At 41.1% G+C, this 27,433-nt stretch overlaps 3 protein-coding genes across 5 annotated transcripts in view; 1 reads left to right on the top strand and 2 right to left on the bottom strand.

The window, feature by feature from the left end:
* Positions 1-3,594, bottom strand: part of foxo6b (forkhead box O6 b) — a 44,728-nt gene extending 41,134 nt beyond the window's left edge. Inside the window, exon 1 of the mRNA XM_071500555.1 lies at positions 2,271-3,594. Coding sequence (XP_071356656.1) covers positions 2,271-2,768 — 498 coding nt within the window. The 5' untranslated portion in view covers positions 2,769-3,594. The remainder of the gene's footprint in view (positions 1-2,270) is intronic.
* Positions 1-27,433, top strand: part of rpl15 (ribosomal protein L15) — a 397,523-nt gene that overhangs the window by 183,870 nt on the left and 186,220 nt on the right. The window contains exon 1 of one of the 2 annotated variants that reach the window (XM_071500580.1): positions 25,871-25,883. The exons of the other annotated variant lie outside the window; for it this stretch is intronic. The gene's annotated coding sequence lies outside the window, so the exon portion shown is untranslated. Of the gene's footprint in view, positions 1-25,870; positions 25,884-27,433 lie in introns of those variants that run through there. 2 annotated transcript variants of the gene reach the window in all.
* LOC139634237 (replication protein A 32 kDa subunit-like) lies at positions 21,091-26,519 on the bottom strand. Of its 2 annotated transcripts, XM_071500575.1 has the most exons (9): positions 26,363-26,518; positions 26,224-26,276; positions 26,014-26,115; positions 24,608-24,721; positions 24,451-24,522; positions 24,186-24,293; positions 23,493-23,600; positions 22,573-22,670; positions 21,091-21,539 (listed from the first exon to the last, which is right to left on the bottom strand). In XM_071500575.1, exons 1-9 carry the CDS (start codon positions 26,370-26,372, stop codon positions 21,464-21,466), a joined length of 741 nt encoding a protein of 246 aa, XP_071356676.1. In that variant the 5' UTR covers positions 26,373-26,518; the 3' UTR covers positions 21,091-21,463. The 2 variants fall into 2 exon arrangements, with proteins under 2 accessions (XP_071356676.1, XP_071356677.1); XM_071500576.1 differs by lacking the exon at positions 23,493-23,600 and having other exon boundaries at positions 26,363-26,519.

The raw sequence follows: 27,433 nt of genomic DNA, 5'->3' as shown, positions 1-27,433 counted from the left end.
AGCTTCCTTGCCATACTGGCCAATCAAAACCTCCACACTGAGCTGGAACGGGAGCAGGCATCAAGCTGGGCATCCTTGGGCAGCACAAACAAGGGCCCCGGGAATTAAACCCGGCTTTAAATCCAATTTTAACCCCCCCATACCATAAAGACTGGACAGGGGTTGTTGCTGCTCAGCTCAGAACTAAATCAGATGGCGATTTTATTGAGATTAATCTGTGTCGTAATACTGCTCAACTGGAGGCTGGTATGGAGCCAAATGAGATGTCAGGGCAGGGGAACACTTTCAATAAGCCTAGTGTCTGAGAGAGAAAAGGATGGAGACAATGGCACTTATCAAAACATTCTGCAAGGATATGATAACGTTATAGGAGAAGCACTTAGAGGTTCAATTCAAAGTCCAACATACAACCACTGCAACTTATGTTTCCTGTTCTTCTAAGTTCTTTCTCTATGTATCACTGGGCTGTTTCGGAAAAGCAATACACACAGGAAAGTAAATTACAATTTAAAGGTGCAGCCCAACAGTTATACATATGAAGTTATGTTTACTTGACATGTGGAGGATTGTTAGGCTGCAAGAATAAATAATAATATTAATGATCATAAATGTTGTGTAACGTCTTCTGTGTCTCTGGAGGGTGCTTTAAAGTTTGAAAATTAAATAACCCTGATGATGTCATAGTGATGTCATCCAGGTTATCTTTTTTATTTGAATTTTAAAAGAAAGCATGTTAGAAACTGGAAATAAAGACATTACTGAGTTGCATGATGGGAAGTGTGGGAACGTTTCCGGAGTTCAGCACACACAAAGGACAAAAACCGAGGATTTCTCAGCCTCTGCTGCTTTAATTTGGACCATTCTTTCTTTACTGTGTCTCCTGAGAATCTGCCAACTTTATGGAAGCAAAACACTAAATTGCTCTAGTGCCCCTTTAAACATGGTTCCTGGCCATCTTTAAGATTATTGTCATGTTTAATGATGTGTCTCCCAGCTGAAGCGGTGCCAGTAAACGTTAAAGCCTGCTGTCAAATTTAACAAGAAGGGAGTTATCAAGGCTACTCCTGCTCTACTGGACGATCTGTTGTAGAAATTGCCATTAATTGCAGTATTGACTCTTTGGTTAAACTCTGACTACAAACAAAATAACATAAAAGACAAGTGGAAACACAGCAACCCAGGATTTTTTCTCTCTCTCTCTCTTTTCCTCTCCTTAAACAATCTTGTTCAAGTGTTATTTAGGCGCTACATGTGTTTAAATATGACTCAGGGCCCAGTTTGGACAGTCTTGATTGATGTGTGTAATGGAACATTTAATGCCAGGAGACCAGAGGGAGATTTGCCAGATATTGGAACACAGTGTACATTCATGTAGAATTTCCTGAACTAAAATTTTAAGCGGCAGAGCTGATTTATAATATTCATCATCTTTTGAGTTTGATCAAATGTTCAAACAGGGGTGACATGGGAGAAAAACTTTGTGGAACATAAATAACAGTATGAGGTGGAGCTACAGTACAGGGCTTGGAAACAAAAGACTATTAATCCTCATACAGAATGGGTGGTAAATTTAAGTAGATTACAACAACCAATCTATTAGATTAACCTCATATTAATTTGAATTTAAGGGATAATCTGCAGTTACATCTGTTTGCTGTGACACCCCATGTCATCATCTCTTGTTATTGTCCTTTTAAACCCCACGCCTTGTGCCATGCTTTCGCACAGACTGTGCGTAATTCAACGTGCGCACAATGGATAACAGGGGGGCGGGGTGGCTCCAAACGCTTTATCCCGAACACCCAAACCAGAGGCATGGGTGACGCTCCCGCCGAGAAGCTGCAAATCGGACCGGAGGCACACTTTGTCCCCGGTGTGACCCGATAACGCCGAGAAACACAGGCTTGAAACCAGACACCTAAGGAATGCGTCACAACGCGTAACAATCGCCTATCCAAAGGGAACCGTGAAGAGGAGGCGTTTGACTCCGTGTGGCTTTTCCTATTTACACAGGCTGCAGTCCCTAAATACGATGAACCCAGTGAACCCTTATCCAACCATGCTCACCGCCCCTTTCCACACACTGTACTCTGGAGTGACACGGGGACACGCCACTGACATAAATTGTTGGAACCAAGGGTCAATTATGTGGCTTTCAAATATGCAGAAAAGGAGGTATGCTGCAGACATGGGCTGAGGCTAAATATAGTGTAGCTTCTCCACTAAAACCTTCGCCATGTGGTGTTAGAAAATTCTTTCATGTGGCCTACCTTCCATCCGGCTGAACTGTTGCTGTCGCCTTTATCCTTGAAATAAGGAACAAAGCGAACCATCCAGTCATAAATTTGGGACAGGGTGAGTCTCTTTTCCGGGGCGCTCTCGATGGCACGGGTGATGAGGTCTGCATACGACAGGTTCCCCCACGCGTTCCGCCGGGAGGACTTGGCTTTGCGCAGCTGGCCGGCCACGTCGAGCGCAGCCCCGGACATGCAGGCAGGAGCGGCCACGACCGGGGCCGGGGCGCCGGCTGGATGCTTGATCTCCGCCGGCGCGCCGCCTTTTCTCTCGGCCCGGCATGCGGGCACGTTGTACTGCTCCAATTTGACCGATGCCAGGGCCAGACCCCGGCTCGCCTCTTCTCCCCCGGGGAAATCCTCCGGACACGGCAGCGGCCAGGTGCACGACCGCGACCGACTGTGAGGCTCAAATTCCGAATCGATATCAACCTGATGCGCATCCATACCGCTGTTCTCCATCATCATCAGCATGTTGATCTCCCGCTGAATAGATGTCAAAACCGGGCAAGGTCACTATAACAAAAAGCTTGACAGTGTTGATGTGTGCCAGTGAGTTAAAATGCCCAAACTGGTCTCAGGCACAAAGACAAGCAGAATCAAATTGTTTTGTTTCACACAGAGAGGTGATCAACCAGTATGAAAAAGCCGGCAGCGGTGTGGGATATTATCATTCTCCTCAGTGCAACAATGTGGCTTCACATCAGGACAGATGAAGGTGTATCCGAGGCATCAACAACAGTATCAGTCTCTCTTCCATGTTAATTGCACAACACCGGCTGTGTGGCTGCATGCAGGACCAAGTGACGGTCAAACATCCATTATGAAAGCCAGACACACTTGGAGAATGTCTCTGTGCTCGCTCCGGCTGCAGCAACAGTTGATCCTTTTGACAGATGAGGTCCAGTGCAGGTTCAGAGCAGCGCTCATCAAACTCCCCCAGAATCAATTCACTTTAAATTTTCTCCAGGCTCTGATGCCGGCTTTCAGCCACTACACGCGTCTTTCTTGCAGGTCGGCTTCAGCTGAAACTCACGGCGAGCGCAATTACTCCCATAGAAATAGAAACAGGCTCTAATGAATCATTTATATGAAGCCGTGGATTTCCAGACGAGGAAGAAAAAGCCCCTGGTGGCTCTGATTTGGAGCATCCTCTGCGTCTCCTCCGAACGCCGCCAGACGCTTCTCTTGGTGTAGTAGATATTTCTACCTTTGTCTCCAGCTTTCTGCTCACATGTCACATGGGTATCGTCTCTCTGCCTACTGCTCTGCCCTTACACTACAAGCCTGTGTGTCTCTGAAGGCTCCAAGCCACTTAACTGTAGCCTGAAATAAAGTGGAATAAGTGCTGCTTCCATATAATTGGATGCCGCCTGGATCAAGTCACTCCCTCCAGAACAGGTTTCCAGAGGAGGAGGAGGAGGAGTGTGTGTGTGGGTGGGTGTGTGTGTGTGTGTGTGTGTGTGTGTGTGTTGGGGGGGGGGTAGTTCCAACAATACAGTTTCCAAAGTAGTCATTTATGTACAACGTATTCAGACAAATCCAGCTACGTAATTTTAGGACGTTTTTCTGTGACGATCACCGGTTTTAAGATTTTAATTGTGAACTTTATAGTCATCCCTCTTTTATAATGGACTTCTCTTCCTCTGAATATTTTTTGGGGGGTTTTGTTTTGTATTGTTTTTAGGAAACTCCAGGAGCAAGAACCTTCACTTCTCATGTTAATCCTATGGGAAGGTTATCATGGTGTTTCTGTGTAGTTCAGATTAATGGGGCAGCCCGCAGCTTCATAGGCTGAGACCTTGATTTTTAGCATTTATAATTTATACTGACCTTTGGTCAACATTCATGTATTTTCTAATGTAGTGATCCATAAGTATGACACCTTGTACAGCTGCAAATAACTAGGAGTAAATCCATGTATGTGATGAGTATTTCCTCTCAGAGCCAAGATCATGAGCCCACCCAATGCACACCCACCACTAAAAGGACCTTCTTTTTAAAATGATTATTATTTTAATTCTTTTTTTTTTTTTTTAATTATTATTAATTAATTATTATTATTTTATTTATTTACATTTTCTGTAATCTGTCAGTGCTGTTTCAACTCACAGGAATACAATTCTGGGAAGAAATGCTTTTATTTGCTTGACATTTTGTCAGCCTAAAAGTCATCACATTTAAACATGTGAAGTGAAAAAAAAGGTATGGAATAGCTTATAAAATACCAGCAATGTGTACGTTTGTACTGACAACCAAACAACTGTACTAACAACATCAGTGTTGAGGTAAGTTCACTCAGGTTGTGTTTGAAGTCCAGTGGCAGCATTTTTAAAGAACCTACACATGGCAACTACAGTATACTTCAGGTTAGGGAAAGACTGTGGTCATGTGATTAAACTGTGAAAGATTGTGGTTATGACCTTAAAAAAAGGTGAACGTTAATTGCATCCCGACCTCCACACATGTCTTTAATTGCTCATTTTGATCAAGCAGCTTAGTTCTAGGAACTGTGGAGTTACACCAACTAAACGCAGGAATTAAAAGTCCCCTTTTCGTTCCACATTCAACTTTTTGGTTTTGGGTTTGACCAGTCAGAGGTGTCAAGTGTTGCAGACTCCAACCCAGTAGTCCCCAGTAGGTCACGAAAAAGTACAACCCCCCCCCCAGGGTCAGAGGTACCAGGAACTTTATTTTCGACTCTGATTCCTCCGCTGTCTTTTGGAGTTCCTGAAAAAGTTCCTACAATAGAAATGGACTAGATGGTAGCTGCTGTCTCCCAAGTTAACTTACTGTGTCACAAAATTTTCAACACTGTTTTTACTTCCTTTACAGGTTACTACTGTTTTCGCTTGCATATTCATTTTTTTTTTTCTGCTTTTTCCACCTTTTGCTGGTGCAACCACCCAGTCTCTCTCTCAACATATTAAACTAAACTGTGCATTACATGAAAATCAAATGAGGCTAATTATCCAGTGGGGTGATTCTTCCTCTCCACAAAGCACAGAGCATCACAGCCTCATGATTTAAGCTCATAGGGTCAAAGAATCAAACTACCAACTCCCCTCACTGTCTTTGTCACACACCATTGCCTTTGGTGGGTCTGAGTCCATAAAGCAGGCTCCATCAATAGCTGCTCTGTGTGCTGTAAGCTTCTCTGGAAACCCCCAACACTGACAGAGGCTGCCACTCTCTGACAGCCGGTTGTCATTGACAACCATAACCTCAAATGCACCTAAATGGAATGCTTTCATGAGGACTAAATGGGCCTATCAACATGAAGATAGTGAATGTTCAGTGTTTGTGTGTGTATGTGTGTGTAAGAGAGAGAGAGAGAGAGAGAGAGAGAGAGAGAGAGAGGAAAAATAAGAGAAGTAGAAAAAAATGGAGAGAGATGCTGTAAATGGGAACAAACAGAGGGAAAATTCAAAACACATGGCTCTGCGGTTTCGAGGGGAGATTTTTATGCGCCACAGAGAAGTTGTAACAGGAATGTGGTGTGACTCCTATCATATGGAATGAAAACACTGAAGCTGTGCCAGCAGGGTGGGTATAGGGTGTTCAGCTGCAGCTTACAGCAAAGTCCTCATCATCACAACTAGGTGATGTACCGCCACAGCATAAACATGAGAAACGTGAGTCACACAGCTGGACACGACGCGAGATAGATGGAGAATTACATGGTTTCATGCGGGGGGGGGGGTTTATCAAAGATACTAAGCCTGAACATTCAGCTCTTCCAAGAAACATATTTTTACAGCAGTCTTTCATTTCCAAGCAATTATTTGTCAGATTAACCGATTCTGCCAGTTGGATTTATGTGAGGTTCATGTTTATCCATTGTCCCTCCATTTTCTCAGCATCATATATTAATGATATGCATATCTACTGTTACAGCCGCCTCCCTCAAGATGCCTCTTTCTACTGAGCCCTTAGTCCACCTTTTTTTCAACCCTCTGATACAACCTATAGAAATGTCTCCTGAAACCCCCTACAGAGGCAGGCATACCAGACCTTGGACCTATGTCATTGCACTTTTCCCTTTGCTCCTGTAATAATTACTATGGCCACTACTGTCGCCAAACAACAAAACGTAGCTGTGGGTCATAATAACCTGCTGCACAGACGACCTATGGGCTCGTTTTTTACAGGAAGATGGTCTCCTGCATCCAACTTAACAGTTCCCATCAGATTTGCAAAGCGTTTCAACATCTTTAAGCTCATTGTTTTGGTTTTTATGGCCTGCAACATTAGCAACTTTAGCTGCTTGGCAAAAAGCTCCAAAAAATCTGCCCAGTAACAGTAAGAAGACAAATTTGGCAAATAGCTTTTGACAGAAACATGACTCCAGTGAGTGGTGATGTTACTCCAAGGCTGCAGGATTCTTACATAGGCAAGTATTTTCTAATATGTTCATCATTAAAACTTTATAAGGCGATACTATGTCATTGTTGGATTTATAGTAAACTTGAAATTGAAACTTTGTTCTACTGTCCCCATGTGGCCAAAAAAAAAAATCTGTTAATGCAGCTTCAACCATAAAGGTGGCAGATAACCTAAGCTTACAGCTTGGGTTATTTTGTAAGACACTGGCATGACCTACTTTGTCATTTAAACATGGAGACTTGTGAAATGCATAAACCACAGTGTCTTGTTTTTACATTTCTGAAGGGAAGCTCTGGAGTTGTTGGAAGGCATATTTTTATCCTTTTGACAGTGCAAGGTTACAGTTAGGCACACATCCCAGACCATGCTGTTATGTTGATCTTTAGAAGAACAGCTGAGTATTTTTTTTTCTACAATGTCTCACTGTTCCTTTAAATTCACAGTATTCTAAGTACTGTCGGCCTTATTTTAAAATTAGAATGAAAATTGGTTCATAAAGGGGAAAAGTTCACTTCTTTCTGGGAAACGAATTGATTTTTCTTTTCTTTTGACAGGTGTTTGCATTAGGCTGATCACCCAGCTGGGGCTCAGGGTTTACCCCTTTTTTTAAACACCACATCACTAACTATTTCAAGGCCCTGGATACCTTAGAGTGAACACTAATTGCTTCTTCTCCACAGGTCTTCCTCCTTCATTTTCATGCCTTATCCAGTGAGCCAGTCAGTCAACCTGCAGGATTATTGATGTGTTTACTCGCGGAGGGGCCACTCCCTGCCTTGGGAAACCCTGAGGCTTTCAACTGTTGGGTAACACCGACTGCTGCCACCGATGGCTCCAATCCGGAAAGTTGAGATGTGCTCTTCTGTGCTGATAATGAGGCAAAACAGAAAGAAAAATATGGTTGCACCCTGAGTTTTTGACTCACCTGTTACACTTCATTTAGAGTCTCATCCATAGCCCATAGATGTCTTCAGTCTGACACAAAGGAAATAAATCTGTCAAGGCCATCCAGCTCTTTCAAGGTTGCCGAACGAGAGGCTTTTAAAAGGATAATTTATTCCAACATTTTGCCTATTGCTGGAAATAACAGCACACCGCACTCACCAACTGCTGAGATCTGGGAAAACAGACTACAGGGAACTATGTCACTATAGGGAAGTCCAGCAAGTCAAGAAACACAAATGGCCACACAATGAGACAGGATATAAGCAAGCCTCTTGGTTTTTTGGTTTACAAGCTGTAAACAGAACATTTTTAAAACAATGATGGTGAATGTGTTGCCTTTTTACACAAAGGAAAGATATGGATTAACCTGTAGGTATTCACACCTTAGAGGTCAAATTCACGCATCTTTGGCCCCTTGGGCTTTCAATATACTAATGTTTCTGCCAAATATTCAGGGTTTTCTGTCAGATGGCTGAAATAAGGTCTGTTTGTCTGGTCTGTTTTCTCTGCCACCAAACATGGTTTCTCACTGGGAGCAGGTGGTGGTGATTGTCATGTCATATGAGCTTTGGTCATTGTTGACTTTATAATACAAGAGGTTATAATACACCTTCCGAGCAACATCACTTCTTCAGGGCAGATTGGAGGCTACAGTGAGTCGCTAACAGAAAGTGATGAGATGGGCCGGGATGTGGCTGGTTACCATGCCAACTTAAGTAGAAGAAAAGACATGATAAAGATAACAGTTAACCTTGGCATTACTTTCCAACACTGGAGACATTCTTTGGCTTACAAAGGAATGAAGTTTGATACTGAACTTGCACAGTTTCTTCTAGACTGGTGAGTAAACAGCTGTTAATGCTAACATTAGTTTTGTAGCAATAGTAAAACTCACAAATAGCCCCTTGAACACAAACTCAAGATATTTTCACGTTTCATTCTATAACATAACATATGGCTGTGAATATCACACTTGTGATAATTTTAAGCTTTAATGTGTCTTGAAAAAGGTAGTTGCTTACAAGTCACTAAATTAGACTACAGGGGTTGTCAAGGACATGAAACACCATCAAGCCTAACAGGAAAGGTAACCAGTAAGGCTTTATAGCCTAATTGTGTTTATGCTTTTATAAACTATTACTATTACTAACTTTGTACAAGGAAATGCTTTTGTAGAAGACATAAGAGCTAAATCAAACTACAAGTTGGAAGCTTAGTCGGGTGCATTGAAGTCATGTGATCATGATGTAGTTTGATTGTAAGCTAGATTTTTACTTCTGGTGAAGCTTCAAAAATCATAAAAGTGGCATTAATTTGTGAAGATTATCTTGCTGAACAAAACATGTAAGTACCATAAACTTGTGATTTTCACAGAGTTTATTTTCTGCAGTAATCCAAAAGCCAATGTAGAAATCCCATAAGCACTCTGTTGAGGGAACCACAGTGATGCTAACTTTCTGGTTGGTCTAAAAAAATACCTCTTCCCTGCGGCACTCTATTGCTAATACAGCTAAAACATGTTGTTTTCTTTTCATTTCAAAGACTACAGCAACTTATTAATGAGCACATCTTTGATTAAAGAAAAACGTCCAATGACTATATTCACCTGCTGTAGCACCTCTATGGTGCCTGGTTGGAAGTCTATGGGTTAGGCTATAGACTAGCTTTAGGCAACTCAATTACTGTACTCAACTTTGTTCCAATGTTCAACCTTCCCATCTTTTTTTCTTTCTCTTCATCAGTCCATAATCCCTCCCTCCAGCACCCCCTTTTCTTTACAACCAAACCCAGTTACATAAGACCACTGAAACTGTTGTTTTCCAGCGCAACTCACTGCTGTGTGCGGAAACTGTGGGAGCAGAGGGTTGGGCATCTCAGCCTGTACACTGCCGATGGCCATCCCAGGAATGCATCCTCTCCATGGGTCTGGGCTACAGCCAGCCATGTGGCCTCCCAGTGTCACTGAGGCAATTAGACAAAAAAGAGCAGAGATGGAGCACTTTTTCTTTTTACCCCCAAAACAAAAGACTGCATTTTGCTCGCATATTGGCAATACATGTTGAGGTTGTCTAATACTGCACTCGTGGATTCTTTCTTCTGCTTTTCATGGGTAGAAACCACAACATTGTGTTGCTCCTGCTTGCCTCACAGCCCTTTGATGAATACAAATGCAGTTTTAGTAATATTTAAAGAATCCCCCTCAAGCAATGTTCAGTGGTGAAAGGATTCAGGCAGACGCAATGACAGACTTCTCTCTGCCGTACCTGACATAAAGTGGTTTAGCTAACACTCCCCAACACCTACTGTTAATCCTATTTCAGATTGCACTCTCAACCATGAAATCCACTCACAAGAGGAAAAAATACACAGCGATACAGTGCAGAGGTGTTACAAAGATAATCTTTCCCCTGCCACTTTCCCCCACTGGCTTTAAAGCAACAAAAGCAAGCACGTACAATTAAGCACGGGTAGGTCTGAGCAAAAAAAGTAAAGGAAGGTTAGGTTTTTGTAAAATTAGGTTATGTGGGAAATAAAAAGGGGAATAGTATCACACTGTGTCAGCAGGCGGTGCCAGACATATGGCAGACATTGGTGGTAACCGCACTGGAAGGTTTTTTTGCCAAAGCTTGATTTGACCCAGTCCTATAAAGCTTCCTGATGGTGGTTGCAGAAAGTTAATCACATGAACTCTTCCAGCCTTGTGGTCTGCTGACCCAGCACTGATCCCAGAACTCAGGCGTGGGTCTGGACGGCCACTTCTTAGTGCAACATGGCCTTTCCACGACTGTCACGACTGAGAGTTCACAGAGAGGAGCAACACGAACAAGGCCTCCAACCTTGACAACAAATTAGGCTGAGGTCAAAGCTCATTCTTGACCTTTGGGAATGGAAGTCAAGAAAACAGCTTTTAGCTATTTAGTAGCTGTTCTGGAGCCTTCACTCATATTACATGATACTGTATGTTTTGCCCAGTTTTCATGGAATTGCGGCTGAATTTTTTTCTCAGTACTTGGATTCTCCTCCATGTGTAAGTATCTTGACAGCTACAAAATATTAAATGTCCGTTTTCATTTGTGACTGGCTATAGTAGACAGAGTAATATTAGCTAACTTGCCATTAACCACATTATAAATTTGTTCTACAAATGTTGCTATAGCTAGCTGGATAACAGTCAGCATTGCCATGGAGCATATCATGGCCAAACGGATGTGTGGCTGACGAAGTTTGTTTTGGTCTGAGATGCTGGCGGTGTAGTGCGACGTCTAGTGACGGTGATGATAGGTTACAGGACCTTTAAAGGTGTGGGCATTTATCAGGGAGGGTCTAATGAAAGTAAATTTAGGATCCAGATTTTTTGCGGTGTGACTCATTCTTAAAGTCAGGATATCTCAGCCTCAGATTAATTTTTTAATCTGTCTCTTGTGAGTCCTCCAAATTTATGGAAGCTTAATACAAAATAGTTCCCGCTTGACTTAAATTTGGGCCACTTACTACTTTGTAAAGGTGAGGGAATAATTGCGACTGAGAAGATGAGATGGAAGCTGCAACCTTCAGTGTCAAAGTCAAACACTTTTGGATACGTACAATATCTAACTATTTACTTCTCTGCTACAGAGTGACAGCAATCATTTGAACGATTGATCACTTGATCACAGAAAAAACACATTCACCAGTCATTTTAACATAGCTTTTGACCAAACACATAAAGGCTGTTAGTTTTCTGGAAGTCTCAGTCCCACAAATGAGGGGTTTAGATGAAAGATACCAATACTCATGATCTGGAGCTTTCTCATGTCAAGAAACTGCAGAATTTAGTGTTTTTTCTTTGCAGAAATCAAGACGTGAACAGTGACTAGAGAGTACTCAATTTGTAAATTAAAGCAGTACAGTACAATGCAGCTGTTTTCCACGCATAACTTCTAAATATCTGACTAAAAGCAACCAGAGATTAACTTGGGATCACTGTGGATTCCAGCCAGTGACAGGAGGCAGGAGAGGGAGGCAGTAGACAGTATGGGAGGTCTCCTGTGACAGGGGATGGCAGGGTGGGTGTCACCAGGTACGATTCCCCCTGTCTCGGTGTATCTCAAGAGTTTCGGCTGGCTGATCAGGGACGACAGGACCACTGCTCCCAACCTTCAGTCAGCTGTCACACGAGTCACAGCAGGAGACAAAATATGTGAGTCACACACTGTACAGGCCAGACACACGTCGCCTACATGCTTCGGCATTCAGTAGTGTGCACATGTGCTGCATGTGAAGTCCGACACCACCCGTTTGGTTGCAGCCCCGGTCTGCGTGGGCCGACAGGAAATGATGTGGTTCTGAATTTAATTTCTCCATAATTTCTATTATCTTGGCGGTCACGGGTTAACTCTGGGGAGTGAAAATGGAGGGATAAAAACACAACAACTTAGATTAGAAAGAAAAAAAATGAGGGAGTTCAGAGGGTCGTATATCATTAAGCAATTGAGAAAGTTAATTAGGCAGCTCTGATAATTATTGCCATGGCAACCTGAGCGCACTCATGCAGATTTGATTAACGAGGTGCCATTTATCTGTACTGGCTAGACAGTAGGGCCTGTGCAGAGCTTGAGAGACCCCTAAAGGTGGAAGACATGTAATGTATGCTTTATTCACAGCCACTCTGTTACTCTAATCTTTCATTTAATGAATTGGAAATACAGATTGCAGCTTCTGTTGTAGACAAAAGCAGATAGGTTTATTGTATCACTCATATTAGGGAGAAATCTTAGGTGAAACAAAGCTGTAGTTTTCCATTTGTCCTCATTACCTCATACTACTGACAGATCATTTAAAAAGTAAGGCTGCTGAGGAGGTTTCCCATTAAAATCAATGACATTTCTATATCCATGAGTCTAACAATGGCACATGGCATTGCAAACAAGATTTCAGCATAAAGCAAGGATGTGATTTGCATCTAGAAGAGTGAGGAGTGAAGGAGAGATTAGGGGTGTTTGTGGATTACAGTACACATGTTGCCCTCTGGTGGAAAAACAACAACATTTAAGCTTGCATGCCTTGCTGCTGAAGCGTGTCTGGAGTCTTGTTTAACCAGCAGGCAGCATATTGTCAGGCACAGCGACACTTCAATGTGTATGGGGACAATTATTAATGGCTGTTAAGAGAGTACAGTACTGCAGTAATGTGAAAAACTCAGCATTAAAAAAAAAAAAAAACATGCTGCATTCGAAGAGTCGAGCCGAGCCATTTCAAAAGAAATCCCTGTCACCAATCAGGACACAATTCAAAAAGAAAGAAGAGAAAGGCGCTCAAAATCTTCCAAGAATATCTTCATCAACATGGAGAGAAAATGACACATTTAGCATGTGCCAGAGACATGCTATCAATATCAGTTTGCAAAAAAAAAATCACTTAATTACCATTCTCAAGGGTTTTTTTTTTCTTTTTGCCATAGATGGCACCCTTGGCAGCATGCAGACAAAACTGAATACATGAAAGTAAAGTAAGCTCAGTGTGAGATTTCCCCAGGGACCCACTAATCCTCATCCACACATCATTTCACACATAGCAAGTGAGAGGTATGGATTATAGTTTATTATACAAATATCAAACATAGATGAATTCTAATAACAGTCATATCAATTACAGCCCTCTCACTCTAAAGGTTTCATAAATATCTGACAATGGCACTTTCTTAAAGAGCCACATTCTGGTATAAAAATAGAAAAAGAGGAAAGAAAAAAAACCATTGATTTTGCTGTCACAAATACTAGTTTCTTTACTGAGTGTCTTTGAAGTCACTCGTCACCCACAGTTCATGGCCTTGTCACAGTCTATTACAGCTACGTCTTCTATTCCCTTCCTGGTGTGACAATTTCCTCCCCTTTTTTTATAAGTAAATCATCAACTGACCAAATATAATTCACACAAAGAGGAATTCATGGAGAAAAACATATGATGGAAAGGAACATACAAACTTTTAAGACAAAAGTTCTGCAAAATGCTGCAACAACATTTAGCGGTGACTTACACTAGCAACGACAGTGTGTACAACTGTAGGCTGAAATCCGTCAAACAAATTGCAATAAGATATCAAATAAAGCCTCTAAATTAGGTTACACAAGCAATAAAAAGTAGGAGAAATCTACAAATACACAAATTATACATAAATTATACAATGGCCACAGCTGATAGTAAACTAGTATTCATTTCCACTATTATCATCACATTGTCCTGCTCATATAAAGTCTAAATTTACCACCAGGTGAGAAAAGAAAGATAGTGGAAGTGTAACTGTACATTTGGACAGAAAGTGGTGAGAACAAAGGTTTTTGAGCAGCAGAGGAAAACCCCCCAAGATGGTTGGGCTACTGTGGGGTGGTGGGTCACTCCCTCATGGCTGGTTGGAGGAAGGGCCCCATATGGAACTGCACTGACTGGCAGACTGGGCATTCGACATACAGTACAGCAGCCAACAGGCTCAACAAGCCATCTCCTTCTATCATCTTTTTCTAAGCAATGTCAAGAGTTACACAGACAACACCATGTCAGTTTATTCTATTTTTACCAAGCATGACAGTGGGGCTAGTATTGTTTCCACCTTGTGAGTCTGTGTGTGTGTGTGTCTGTGTGTCATCATGGCAAAATATGGTTCTGGGGACACCTTCTGTAGCAGGAGCTACCACAGAGGTGATTACGAGGACATTGGCAGATTTTTATATGTCTGTCTGCCTGTGGACAGATTTTGTCAGAGATAGTGTCACAACTTGCAACATATACTTATGACACTTTAAAGGTGTGTAGCAGGAGTTCAAAGATGGGTGTGGTCTGACCAATGAGTACTGACTACTCGTGTCATAATATAGTAATAACTACTGAGTTCTCTTATCTGATGAAAAAACAATTTTTAAATTTTTGTGGAACTCCTCCTCCTTCTTTTGGGCCTCTGGATGACCATGTTGTCCTCCTTGATTGTTAAGATGGAGATGCGCTTGTTGTGGGAAATGTCGAACTGCGTCAGGTTCTGTGCTCAGATTGTGACAAGGGTCGGGCACAATCATATTCCCCAAACTTCGGAAGAATATATCAGCCAGACAGGCATAACTAATAATATTCAGGTTGTCTCAAACGTCTGGAATCACATTAAGATTTGTAAAACCAGATTGTTTATTCTTAGTTGTTAGACTTTTGATTTTGCTTCCTGGGGCAACCGCCTTTTCTTTACAATGAAAACCAGCCCAGACTATAAATTATTAATGTCTCTACAGCTGTCAATCTTCAGCTTTGTCAGATCCCAAGAAGTGTAGTTTTTCTTTTGCAAATGTGTCTGGAGTTTGGAGCTGCTCACATTCAGAGTTTTTGCAAAGAAAAAAGGTATTTCCCTTTGAATCCAGACTTTTCTTTTTTTACACCCTGCTGAGAACCAACAGTGGCAAACAAAGATTGAGTCCACGCACGTCGAGCTCTGTCTCCTCTCCAGGCAATCCCAGCAGGCCTTTCAGCGTTTCATACCTCCCTTGCCTTCAGTTACCCTGGTGCAGTGCCGCCTTGGGTCTGGGGTCTTTCCATACTGAATGTAGACCCATGTTGATGCACCAAACAACATGGTGGAGTCTAACTGCACCTGCTGCAGCTTGTGTGGTTCCAGGAGTATTTGTCCCAGAAAAGCCTGGACAACTCTTAATGGAACAGCTACAGATTGGCAGTGAGACAGGGAGTAGGTGGCAAGAAACACTGAGTAATGCCTTCATTCAAACATGCACAGTTGGAAAAAGTATGTGAACCCCACAGCTAATGACATCAACAGAAGGTGATTAGAGTCAGGAGTTATCAAACCTGGACTCCAATCAGCGAAACAAGATTGGAGTTGTGGGTGAAATAGTACTCAAACATTAACTTACATTCAAATCAAGAATTGATTTGCACAAAGTTGGAAAGGGTTGCAAAGGAATCTCAAAGAGTTTAGATAACCACTAATCCACAGTTAGACAAATTCAGAAATTGAAACTTGGGAGAAAGCATCATGATTTGGGGCTGTTTCGCTGCCTCTGAGCCTGGCCAGCTCACCATCATTGAGTTTATATTAGAGGATAATGTCAGGGTGGCTGTCCACCAGCTGACGCTCAGCAGACGCTGGGGAGGCTGCAGGACAATGACCCTGAACATCAAAGTAAATCCACTACAGAATGACCTCAAATAAAGAAAATCCACCTTCTAGAGTGGTCAAGTCAGAGCCCATACATTAGCATTTGCATCAGAGCTGCTGTGAAATGACCCCCCAGAGAGCTGTTCACACCAGACATCCTGAGAATATGGCTGAGCTGAAGCACTTATGTGGGAAGAAAGGTCCAAAATTCCTCCTCAACATTGTTCAGGCCTGATTCACAAAAATACCGGATGAGCTTGTTTGAGGTTCTGGGTGGTTTCAACCAGTTATTAACTCCAAGGGTTCACTTACTCTGAGGGAAAGTGTGATGGGTGTGTTCAATAAAGACATGAAAAATGATAATTGCTTGTCTGTTATCAACCAAAGCACTTTGTCTGCACTTGTGACTTAGATGAAGAGCAGATGACATTTAATGACCAATTAATTCAGAAAACTAGATATTCCAAAGACTCAACAGAGTATCATTCTGATGGTTCTGCATGTGAAATTTACTCTCAATGGAGCAGAGAGGCCTCTAAAAGGGACTGGAACAACTTAAGTGTACAAATCTTAACAGAAGTTCAGAAATGTAGAAAGCTGGATCTCAGGTGAGTTGTCCAAAGAGTTTTCATGACTGCGACCCAGCCAGAAAACACACACACTGATAAATTAAGTGAGTTGCAGCTTTAGGTTTTTTTCCTCAGTTACTATGTGTGTGCCTAATGATAGCCCACATATAATATATACAGTATATATATAATAATACCAGATCAGTATTAACCATCAGAACAAGTATTTCTTAGGTAGATACTCTTGCCGGTTCCCTCTGGTCTTCTTTGAACCTGGAATGCACCCAGCACACATCCTGTCTCTGTGAGGTGAGGCTCCTCAGTTGACGGCTGAGGGCAGTGAGGTCACAGCAGATGTTGATGAGCAGCAGATAATTGATCTCACCTCCACTAGCTTGTCTCCTTTCACCACCTCCAGGTGAAGCCCTGGGGGAAGGTTGCCCTGCCCTGGAAACAACACTGAAGTTTTCATTTGTAGTCTCACATCAGTTCACGCCTCATTAAGATACACATCTGACATTCTGGCAAGATGTAACAGATTACTGAATATTTGGTTTGTTGGCTGATGAATGACACAACGTTCATCTTCAAACAGTGTAAATACTAATTGAGTAGTCATAATCTCTCTTTTAAAGGTCAGATATCTTTCCAGTGTTTTATCTGAAGTGTTGATATCGATAAAAAGATATATTTGTGGTTTTAAGAGCCAAAAACCACCTCAGTGTATTTTACATCTCCTCTCTCAGACTTCACTCTGGAGCCCTAGCAACAACAGGTCGGTGAGCCAATCAGAAAGAGGCTCTGAACCTCAGTTCTGATTGGCTGACTGAGTAACAATAAAAATATTGAAGAGTAAACACACAAAGAAACCAAATCCTGCAAGGCCAGACATGAGTGCTGGTGGGTCTGGCTTGGAGAATGGCTGAGGGTGATGGTGAGCGGTTTATTGTGACATCACAAAGTTATAGAAGCCCTGACGGTTCATTTAAAGGCACAGTTTCTGAATTTGAGCTGTGTGAATTTCTCTGTGGACGGAGCACTTCGATACTTTCGCAATATAATATGGCACCGAGACCTGTATTATGATCAAATATGGAAATCTCACTTTATACAATATGGGACCTTTAACTGCTGTACCTTTATTTACATAGAGTTTCTTTGTGTCTAATTTTTGTCTAACTAATGTATATATTTGATTTGGGTGGCACAGAAACAGTAGGTAAAGGTTATTATGAACTGAATTACTGTGTCATAAATTATTTGCCACATTTATTATTTTCCTATGGGTTGGGTAGTTATCCTGGTTTTTAAACACATGACTATTATAAGACCTTCCCAAATTGACAGTGGATATAATAACCTTGTAAGTTTTTGACATGATTTAATCATCTACAGGATGAAGTCAGTAAAGTAGGAAGAAGACAAGGTTCTACAGACATGCTAGCACCTCTGTAAGTCTCTGCTTAGCTAAAATGCTAACATGAGCATGCTAAGGAAACGGTAATTAAAATGGCTGCATGATGATGTTTACCAGGTGATGGTTACCATGTTCACCATGTCAGTTAGTGTATCAGCATGCAACACGCCTAGTCCTCCGATAGTTGTTGAGATATTCCAGTCTAATGTATTGTCAACAGACTAACATGGTCATAGCTCTAGTCACACAGCTACCATGACTACAAAAACACTATCTGACTGTTGTTTCAAAGAATCTAATAAGAAGCTCAGTGGTGTTTTTTCATAAAGCTGAGCCATGACAGGACCTGTGTCCTAATTCAGGGGTCACATCCCTCATTGGCTGCATTTGAAGACCAACTGCATCACAGCAGCGCAACTAGGCTGTCCCGGGTGGCCCAACCTATTCTAAGATTTATTGCATACTCCATTATGAAAATAATATGGCAGCACACAAACTTTCTGAGAGCCCGAAGATGACACTTTTAATTTTAAGCACCAGCTCAGCTGAACAGCTAATGGTACAACTGTTAAGAAAGCAATGGCCTTAAAACCTCAAGTTTAAAAAAAAAAGAAAAAAGAAAAGGTTACAAGGTTGTTGTCAAGGTTGCTTGCTCATACTGTTGACAGGAGTGGCACTTGTGACACAAGAGTAAGGGCGGGCACAGCTGGTGACGCAAAGCCTCTAAAGGTCAGGCCATCCTATTTTAGTTAAGCCTTTGTGGGCTACGATGGCTGCATCAGCCACAACAGGCACAACGGCCATGCCTTCGTAGACCGTGTCTTTCTGAGGATGTGGCTCCTGAATTGGGACACAGGTAGGCCTTCGATACTGTCAAGTATTCCTGGTCCATAGTAAAACCTCCAGGAAGCTCATCTTTGGTGATTTCATAAATCTATAAAGTCTCTCAGTATGATTTAAAGTCTGACAATTTGGGCAGTGGGTGGCACTAGAGGACAGTTCATGGTTCATGGGTTCATCTTATGGAGAGCATCAATGTGCTCAGTGAATTTCTCATATTTATATTTGTGATATTTCATGTTGGGGGAGGTTGGATCAAGAGGACAGGTCAGAGAGCCAGCAAAAAAAAAAAAAAAAAAAAAAAATGGCATTCATCCTTCAGCGACCATAATATCATTGTGCATTTCAAGAAAACCCAGGGGTTAGTTTCTAAAAAAGTGGCAAAGAATGTTGCCAAAGTCACGTATGACAGTTGGTCAAAATTCAGTTCTAGTCTTAGTAAGAGTGTCAGACTGTTAGACTGCTCAACATTTGGTTTGAAGCATAGTGATGCCTTTATAGTGCTAGTGGGCCAAAAAAAAAAAAAAAGCAAGCACACCACTGCAACTCGAACAGATGGAAAATAAATTGTATCTGCAAAAAGTTAAGATTACAATCATGAAAAGGGGTTTCACTGATAAACACTCTGGCTAATGTGTAAATTGCTGCAGCTGTGTTTTTGAGGTTCTTTGTTAAGTGAAGTGGCAGCTGGCTGGCTAGACTAGTTTCATGCCACTGCACTTAAATGAGAACCAACTTCAGCACTTCCTGTTAAACCAGAAAACTGGGTACACAATAAAAGCCTTTCAGTTTGATTTATACCAGAAATATACTGTTCACAAAACCAGTCAGAATAGCCTAATATTGATCATGTGAGGAGCAGACCTCCAGTCCCAGGCACCTTCACAGGGAGGTCAGAGGTCAGCATCAGCGCTTAAACAAGGCCACCTGCTGCTCAGACTTGTTCAGCACAGACAGTCTGGACATGCTACAGTGATGTGAAATAGTTTCATTGCGTAATATCACACACACACACACACACACAACGAGCCACACCCATGAACACACTTTGAGTTTATTACCGATGTTGCAGAGCCAGTTTAGAGAATGTCCCATTGGGCATTATTACATCATGAGACCCGAGAGAAGAAGAAACAGGTAGCAACACAAATGTCATGCATGAAGAAATGTGATCGTAACCACTGTCATCTGTGATGGAGGATGATCAACAGATGCCAATATGGTTCACTGATCCTTATTAAGAAGCATGTTTAGTGTCAGCTAAGACATCAAGAATCCCATCATAGTCTTTGTGTGAATAATCCCTACTACAGGTTTCTGTACATGGACCTTTAAACTGAATCATTTTAAACCTGACAGCCGCAGCTGACATACTGAGCTACTGTTAAGATACTGGTCTTGTATGCCTGCATTAGCATTTTGAAGTTGGGTCTCCAGAGCTACTCGAGGGCTGTGCAAACAGTTCATCCAAAAATATTCACCAAATGAGTCTCACACAAACAGACTGCTGAAACCACAGACGGTCTGAGTATGTCACACTTGCATAAATCACCACTCCCTGGACACTAAGTCATGAGATGAAAGAGATTAAAACACATTTTCTTCATGGGAATTCGTTTGCTCATTATCCTATAAACAATGCATTTAAATGTAGCAGTCGTTGTATTTGCATCACAACTGAAATTAAGTGAAAATGTTGCATCACACTAACTAAAATTGTTTAACTACGGTTTAATCACAGCATTGCATATGGCGCAGTCTATTTAATGAAAAATTTATGGAACTGACATCAAGAAGACTTCACATCTTCAAACATCACGTATATCATTCCTGCTTTACAATTTTGCTAGAACGCTAAACTATTTGGTAAGTTTTGCTATTGTCCGCATTAGTATTAACAGCTGTTTAGTTACCAGTCTAGAAGAAATGTTGCAAGTTCATCATCAAATTTCATGCTTTTACTCACCAAGAGCTGTCTCCATGGTGGAAAGCAGCGCTAATGTCAGCTCTTCCCTCTATCTACTCAAGTTAGCATGCTAACAAGCTAGCCCCAGCCCATCTTTCACTTCCTGATACAGACCCACTGTAGCCTCCAATCTACTCTCAAGACATAGCACTGCTCAGAGGCTGTATTACAACCTCTTGCAATGATGGCTGAAGCTCTTGTCAAGCACAATCACCACCACAGCAGAGAAAAAAAAGCGGGACTTCTGAGGCAGATTTTATACATCCATCCATCCAGATACCCACAAGAGAGAATATAATGCATGAGCTAACAGTGTTAGCACTGACAAGGTTTTTGGTCAATAAGGTATTGGACATGCTGAATATAATGTCTCTGCTAGATGAAATAGCCGCTATCGTTTATAGCATGCATATGTCATGTGTCAAGTCAAAAGTAGGCGTGTAGGCTTGTGTAGGCTCCCTATCCTGTATTCTGGGAAACTGAGCACTTCAGAGACAGACAGGGTAGTTCTTAAAAGTAATTTAAAGAAAAGTTACACAAGATAAGATTTTGATATCATTCTTTTTATGCAGTTATCACCACATCATTGGCAGGGTACCCACAAAAACATCATATAAATAAACTAGAAACTCAAAATAAGATAATAATAATGTCACATGAAGCCTGAGCAATCACTCAATACAGTAATTCTTTACAGGCAAAAATAAATTAATGATGATAATAACAATAATAATAATAATAATAATAATAATAATAATAATACTCTATATACTATACAAGCTTTATACTAACACAGACAAAGCCACTGGTGCATCATAAATAAAATACTAAATTTAACCAAAACAAAGATGATCCGCTGTGGTCCAGGACTACTCAGTTTTGATATTTCACTGGCCCTCAAGTTGCCTGCTAAGGTCATGTTGACTTAAAATGTTGCTCATCGATGGTAGAGAAGACGTGGCCTTCATTTATGAGAAAAGTCAGGGAACATCTGTACAAGGATATTGCAAATTTAAGCATTTCCCTCTCAGAACTGTTTCATGTGTCTGCCATGCGGATATTAGTTCCAACAATCAGGTATGCAGCATCATGAGTGACAGGAGGCTTCATAAAACAAAAAATGTTTTATCTAAGGTCAACCAGAAGCTAACATTATCTCAACATCTGACTGCAGACTCAACTGTAATTCAGCTCTAGGTAAGTCATTGTCAAGGGAATTCTACGTTGCAGTGAACTCAGTGTGTTCACAACAGCTTTATGCAAAAAAAAAAAAAAAAGTTCATACAAACTCAAAACATCACAACCAAAAAACTTCCATATTTTGTGACCTGGCCAGCAATACTCTGTATTTCTACTGATAGAGAAACTCTGTACTTAACTGAATTTAACTATTTCTTTGCAGTAAATACCAGTTTGTGCTCTTAATTCATGCTCTTGAAGTCATTTCTTTGAGTGGAAACTCTCTAAATGAGTCACTTGGATTTAATGCATCTTTGGACAGAACTATGGATTTACATTTTTATCCACTTTGCCTGTTAAACATTGTTGGATTATCGTTGACATCCCTTGAAACTAATCGTCAACAATAGTGTTAAATATAATAATGTCACTTTATTTCCTTTTTTATTAGATAGCTGACAGAGACAGGCAATAAGACGAAACAAAGCAGACAATTTATTAATTGCCTGCAGGAATTATTTCATTCAAGAGTGCAATAAGTAAGTGATGCACACAAATTAGTTTGACAGCCTGGTTACTTAATTCAAGAGATTGATTTTACCCATTTGTACACACATAGTTTATGTACACAAATTATTTTTTTCCTCTGTGACAACAGATTCTGTAAATGTCTATGATTCACCCACATCAGTCACAAAAACCTAAAGATTTCATTAATTTTATTGCCAAGTTAGTTGGACGTTGCTGATGGTCCATTATGTTAGAATGAGGGCTGCTGTGTTAGACACAGACACATCCTAAAACACGCACTGTGTATGTATAGAGAACAGAGGATGAGCTGGTACCTGATGTCTCTCATACTGAGGTAGTCCAGCTGTGTCCTCAGGTCATGGAAACTGATGCCAACATCACGGTCAGAGAACTTCTGGATTACATGCAACACCTGAGACAAGAAACGAGAAATTACTTTCTAACCATTATCAGTTAATCAATGAATTCAAGTGTATGTATTTATATTAAAAAACACACATATCACACATTCCCAGATCCTAAAGTGACGACATCCACTAATGTGTTGTTTTGTCTAAGTTACAGACCAAGACTCAAGGATAATCCATTTACAATGAGAGCAAACAAATCCTCAAATTTGAGAAGCTGAAAAAGCAAATATTTACTTTTCATTTATCAAAAAAAAAACAACAACCAGCGCTCATCAGTTACCAGAGTTGTTCTGAACTATTCAGTCTCTCAGTGCTTTTAGTCCAACTATGTATTGCTATATGACATTATCAGTTCACCTTTGAGTTTTTAGCAGCCATTGAGATTTTAGCTTTCTACACTTCATGTCTTTCATTACAAACTTTTTTTTGTACAATGAAAATTGATACGTAGCAGTAGGAAAAGCACAGGTGTAAATAAAATGAATGATTTGACTGTGTTGGTGCTGGCTCACTGTCATGGATTACTGGGACACTTGAACAGAACGAAGGCATTATTAATGCAAATGAAACACATGCTTTTCCTACAATGACAAGTTAAAATGTCTGCTGTGAAAAATGCCCTTTGCCTCTTCCAAAAGCAGCTTCTGGAAAGAGATACTGCTGCTGGAACTTTCCAAATACGATTTGAGTAATACTCTACATTGTATATATTTGTAATATGGTATCAGGGGTAAATTTTATAACAATAGCAGTTATCTGAATGACAAGAAGTACTAGGGGTAATTAGGAAAATATGTTTACGACCTGGGTGAATTGACACTAACCTGACCACGGATGGTGGACAAACCATTTGGTAGGCTGCCTGCAGGATGTCCACCACCGCACCTTCCAGACAGTGAGGCAAGAGTGGTATTCATATTCACGTCGAACACCTGGATGAACAACAAGGACACTCTCGCAAAAAGCACAAGTGAATCACAAGCTTTAAGCAATGGTCACACCACAAAGTGACATGCAAGCGAAATAGGTGGGGCTAGAAGCCTGGTGCTGACTCTACTTTCGCTCTACTATTCCGTTTACTTTCCTCAGGTATGTTGTTCCCCATTGTACCGGTTCATCCAACAAAAAGTTATTGAAGAGGGAAAATAAAACTCTCTAAGCTAACAAGCTCACCAACAGTCAGGTACCAAGCTCATTAGCTCGTTAGCTCATACCACCGACACCAGAGCAGGTTAAATGAAAGCAGATGGTGGAACACAGCTCATTTCAATTCCATTGAAATAAATTGATTTCACAACAAAATTTCACCACTTTAAATGCTGGTGTGACCAGGCCTTTAGAGTGTACAGGCCATGTGCAAAATATTACATGATTAGTTCTGGCTTTCAGTGGAGATTTTTTTTGGATCTTACAGTCTGAGTTCTTGAATATTTCCACAATTTCTCAGTATTAAAAGATTTTTCTAAGATTAGAATTTCTATAACAGGTCAAACTCTTCCACAATGAAACTCTTGTACCTTTCCAAAAAGCTGCATATGGGCTTGTACCACTTCCAACATGTGGGACGTGATCTCATTCGGGTCCTGGATGCAACGGATATTCATTGCCAGCAGTGACCTTTGACCCTAATGCAAAAACAGAAACTTGAATTTGTTGCATATGGTAACAAAAAACAAAAAAAAAAAAAAACCAAGCAGAACTTCAATATCCACTTCCCTTTCAAGCATCATCATCATCATCATCATCATCATCATCTTTAAACCCTTTGATTGCATGACTCACACTGAAATTGCGCAGATTTCCTATAATCTTCACATATGTTCCAGGAGAAGCAAAGGTCATCACTGCACAGTCCTGAGAGAAATTTGAAACTGATCAGTTTCCACAATAGTTCAGTTTCTATTTGTAGTTCTGAGCAGAGTAAGTTGATTCCACTGGCCTCTGCATTGACCCACTGCTTCACATGTAAAGGTGGACCAGTCATGTCGTCCACAGAGTACTGGATGTTGGTCACAAAGGGAGACAACCCTCTAATGACGCCCACGACAGACACCTGCAGCATGAGAAGCACAAAACTCAGCACAGGAGGAAATCTTCAGACCAAACTTCAGACCAAGCTCCTCTGAAGAATTTTGCAATTAAAAGGCATTGTATTTAATGAGGTACTGTATGCATCACTGTGAGCGAAAGCAGCCTTATACCACTGGGCTTTTCAGTAGAATTTTGAATTACACCCAGGAAAGCATGATTCTTACATGATTTATCAGTAAAAAAAAATAAAAATAAAAAAATAAATAATACATACATCACTTCATTATGTTTGCATTATTGTCCTCCTCAAAACTCTCAATGATCTAGGTCCTCACTCTTCACTCTGGGCCTTATGCAGAGGAGGTTTCAAAGTCTGGCTCGTTCAAGTCACACATAACTCAAGTCTTGGCACTGAAGTCCTGATTTACAACCCAGCCCCAAAGTCCTCAGGCAAGTCCCAGAGTACAAAGTCATGAGCTAGCCTTACAGCATGTGTTTTAAGTCCTAAGTCATCTTAGTTTCAGTGTTCATTCTTGACCCTGGAAACAACAGCTGGCAAAACAATCTCACTTCAAGATTCATTTAGTAGATGCTCCGGATAGAATTTGCTCAGAGTCGCCTAACTGTAGGTTAAAATTTCCATTTTTTTCTAAGTACTTTAAATCATGTTGTCTTACAAGTAGGCCACCTGTCTGCTGGTGTGTGCTACCACATGTAAATTTACTTCCTGCTTGTGTGTCTTGCACAAGTCAGATTGAAGGTGGGGTATGTAGGACATTCCCTTATTCCATGTGGTAAGCCATTCCAATATTTACTTCCCTTTACTAGTTTGTCCAAATGTGGCGTGTCCACGAGGCACCTCACCGTCCCCTCTAGTGTTTCACCAAGTGCCAATGCCACCGTCAGCCCTCTGTTTAAATAATTTAAAAAGGTGGTGGAACAAGTCCATGCAAAATCTTATGCATCATTGCCTGTTGGCATGTTTGCACTGCCATGATGAGCCTTTAAGCCCATGTTGGCAATGAGCCCGAAGCAATGCTGTGCCCAAGTACAGCCTCTCAAAGCTGCTGCCGTGGCTGTAAACGTGTCAGTCTTTGCATTTCGGGAAAGATATCAAATCAATGATATAATGTCAAAGTCAAGTTGTACATTGTCTTTAAAGACAATTGTCAATAGTCCATCATCCTATAGACCTTCATGAGTCCCAGTGCTGTGGCTGTGACTGAAGTCCACACCTCAGCCTTGTGCCAAACTAAATAGTGATGAAGACAAGTGAAGTCCTATTTTAAGATTTCTAAATATTTCTCCTTGTACCTGGTTGAGTTCCCAGTCACAGATTGCAAAGGAATCATTGCTGACGTGGGGAGCAGACAGAAGCTGAGACACTGTGCAGGGCAAAATCTGAAGAGTTGCTTTCTGTGGCGAGATCAGAGTGAAAGAGTTGATTAATGTGATCTCACCATACGAAGATATTTTCTTCAGACCCTTACATTGTGTTTTACTGCTGACAGAAGACAGACGCACCTTCGATGTCACTGCTTTGTGGCGAGTGAGCCCAGCAGCGGACTGACTGCAAACTTTATCAATGCAAATCAAAGTAATTTGTTAGCAAACATTAAGCTAGAAAGTACAAAGGGATTGTTTTGAAGCAACTCAAACTTACCTTGACTCATCCTGACAAAGATATCTAGATATTCTTCAGGAGTGTTGAGACTGGAGGACCATCAGAAGCCCGAAAGTAACCATGTCAGGCTGGAAGCACAGCTAACTACCAGCAGCTTCTTTATGTCCAGGCCCATCAGGTGAATTGAATTACAGCGATTACCCATGGTGCAGTGCTTGACCAAAGAAAATGGCCTGAGGAGTACATGATCAGTTGTGTATCCATCCACATGCTTCACTTCTTTAAAGCAACTCGAGTTCTTATTTCAATTCATTTTATTAAAAATCCATCAATTCGACAGTGATTGACAGGTGTTCACACACACTTTGGATAAACTTCATTTAATCTCTTCAAAATATCTTACAATGACATAAGAGCAAAAATTGTTCATACAAAAGTGTGAGAGCAGAAGATTGCCTGGCTGAGAGTGCAGATCTGATCAATGTGTTCTTCATCTGACGCAGGACATTTCAGCGTAGCCCCGATCCAGGACTCGTACGCTGCATCACAGCGCTGCCTTACTGTCAACGAGTCATTTCAGTCAACGAGCGGCTCATGAAGTTGTTACAGGAAAAATGTTGACAGATTTCTAGCTGGATGGTAGGCAACCAGTGAGGTGGGGAAAGTGTAACAAATGGTTTCCTTTCCAGTCGATACAAAAAGACGCACACATCTCGTTTCTTTGTTGTTAAACTGTGCAGCAGAGTGTTTACTGCCGACACTAGTGGCCAGACACTGTTTTACAGTAATACTACTGAAGAAAATGTGCAGTCAAACTGCTCCGTTGAAAAGCTTTATCTTTATTCTAATCCTTTTAAGCTGTGAACAGGTCCTCCATTTCCTTTGAGCAATGCATTGTGGGACCTTAGCCTTCGTCAGCACACTCAAAAATCAAATGTTATGTATGTATGCTGACTTGTTTTGAGTTTACTTGTTTTTGTCACATTTCCTGTGTGAACGCCTAACATACTCTTTCATTATCATGACTACGAATACAAACATGGATGCCTCGTGTTCAATATAAACTAGAATTGAATTAATAGTGTTAAATTGTCAATGCACAGTTTGTTT

The sequence above is a fragment of the Trachinotus anak genome, unplaced genomic scaffold (genome assembly GCF_046630095.1).
Source record: "Trachinotus anak isolate AG129_WGS33_773 ecotype Australia unplaced genomic scaffold, CSIRO_AGI_Tana_v1 ptg000016l, whole genome shotgun sequence".
NCBI classification, from domain to species: Eukaryota; Metazoa; Chordata; class Actinopteri; order Carangiformes; family Carangidae; genus Trachinotus; species Trachinotus anak.
Note: the sequence above shows the minus strand (reverse complement) of the source record. Positions and strands in the feature narration are given on the sequence as shown.

Bases quoted from the DNA above. Each gene is read 5' to 3' on its own strand.
- LOC139634237 (XM_071500575.1), bottom strand. The intron at 26,116-26,223 runs GTGCGTCTGTCT...ATCTCGCCACAG, and splicing joins ACAAAGCAGTGACATCGAAG to AAAGCAACTCTTCAGATTTT. The intron at 23,601-24,185 runs GTACAAGAGTTT...TTGTTCATCCAG, and splicing joins ATATGCAGCTTTTTGGAAAG to GTGTTCGACGTGAATATGAA.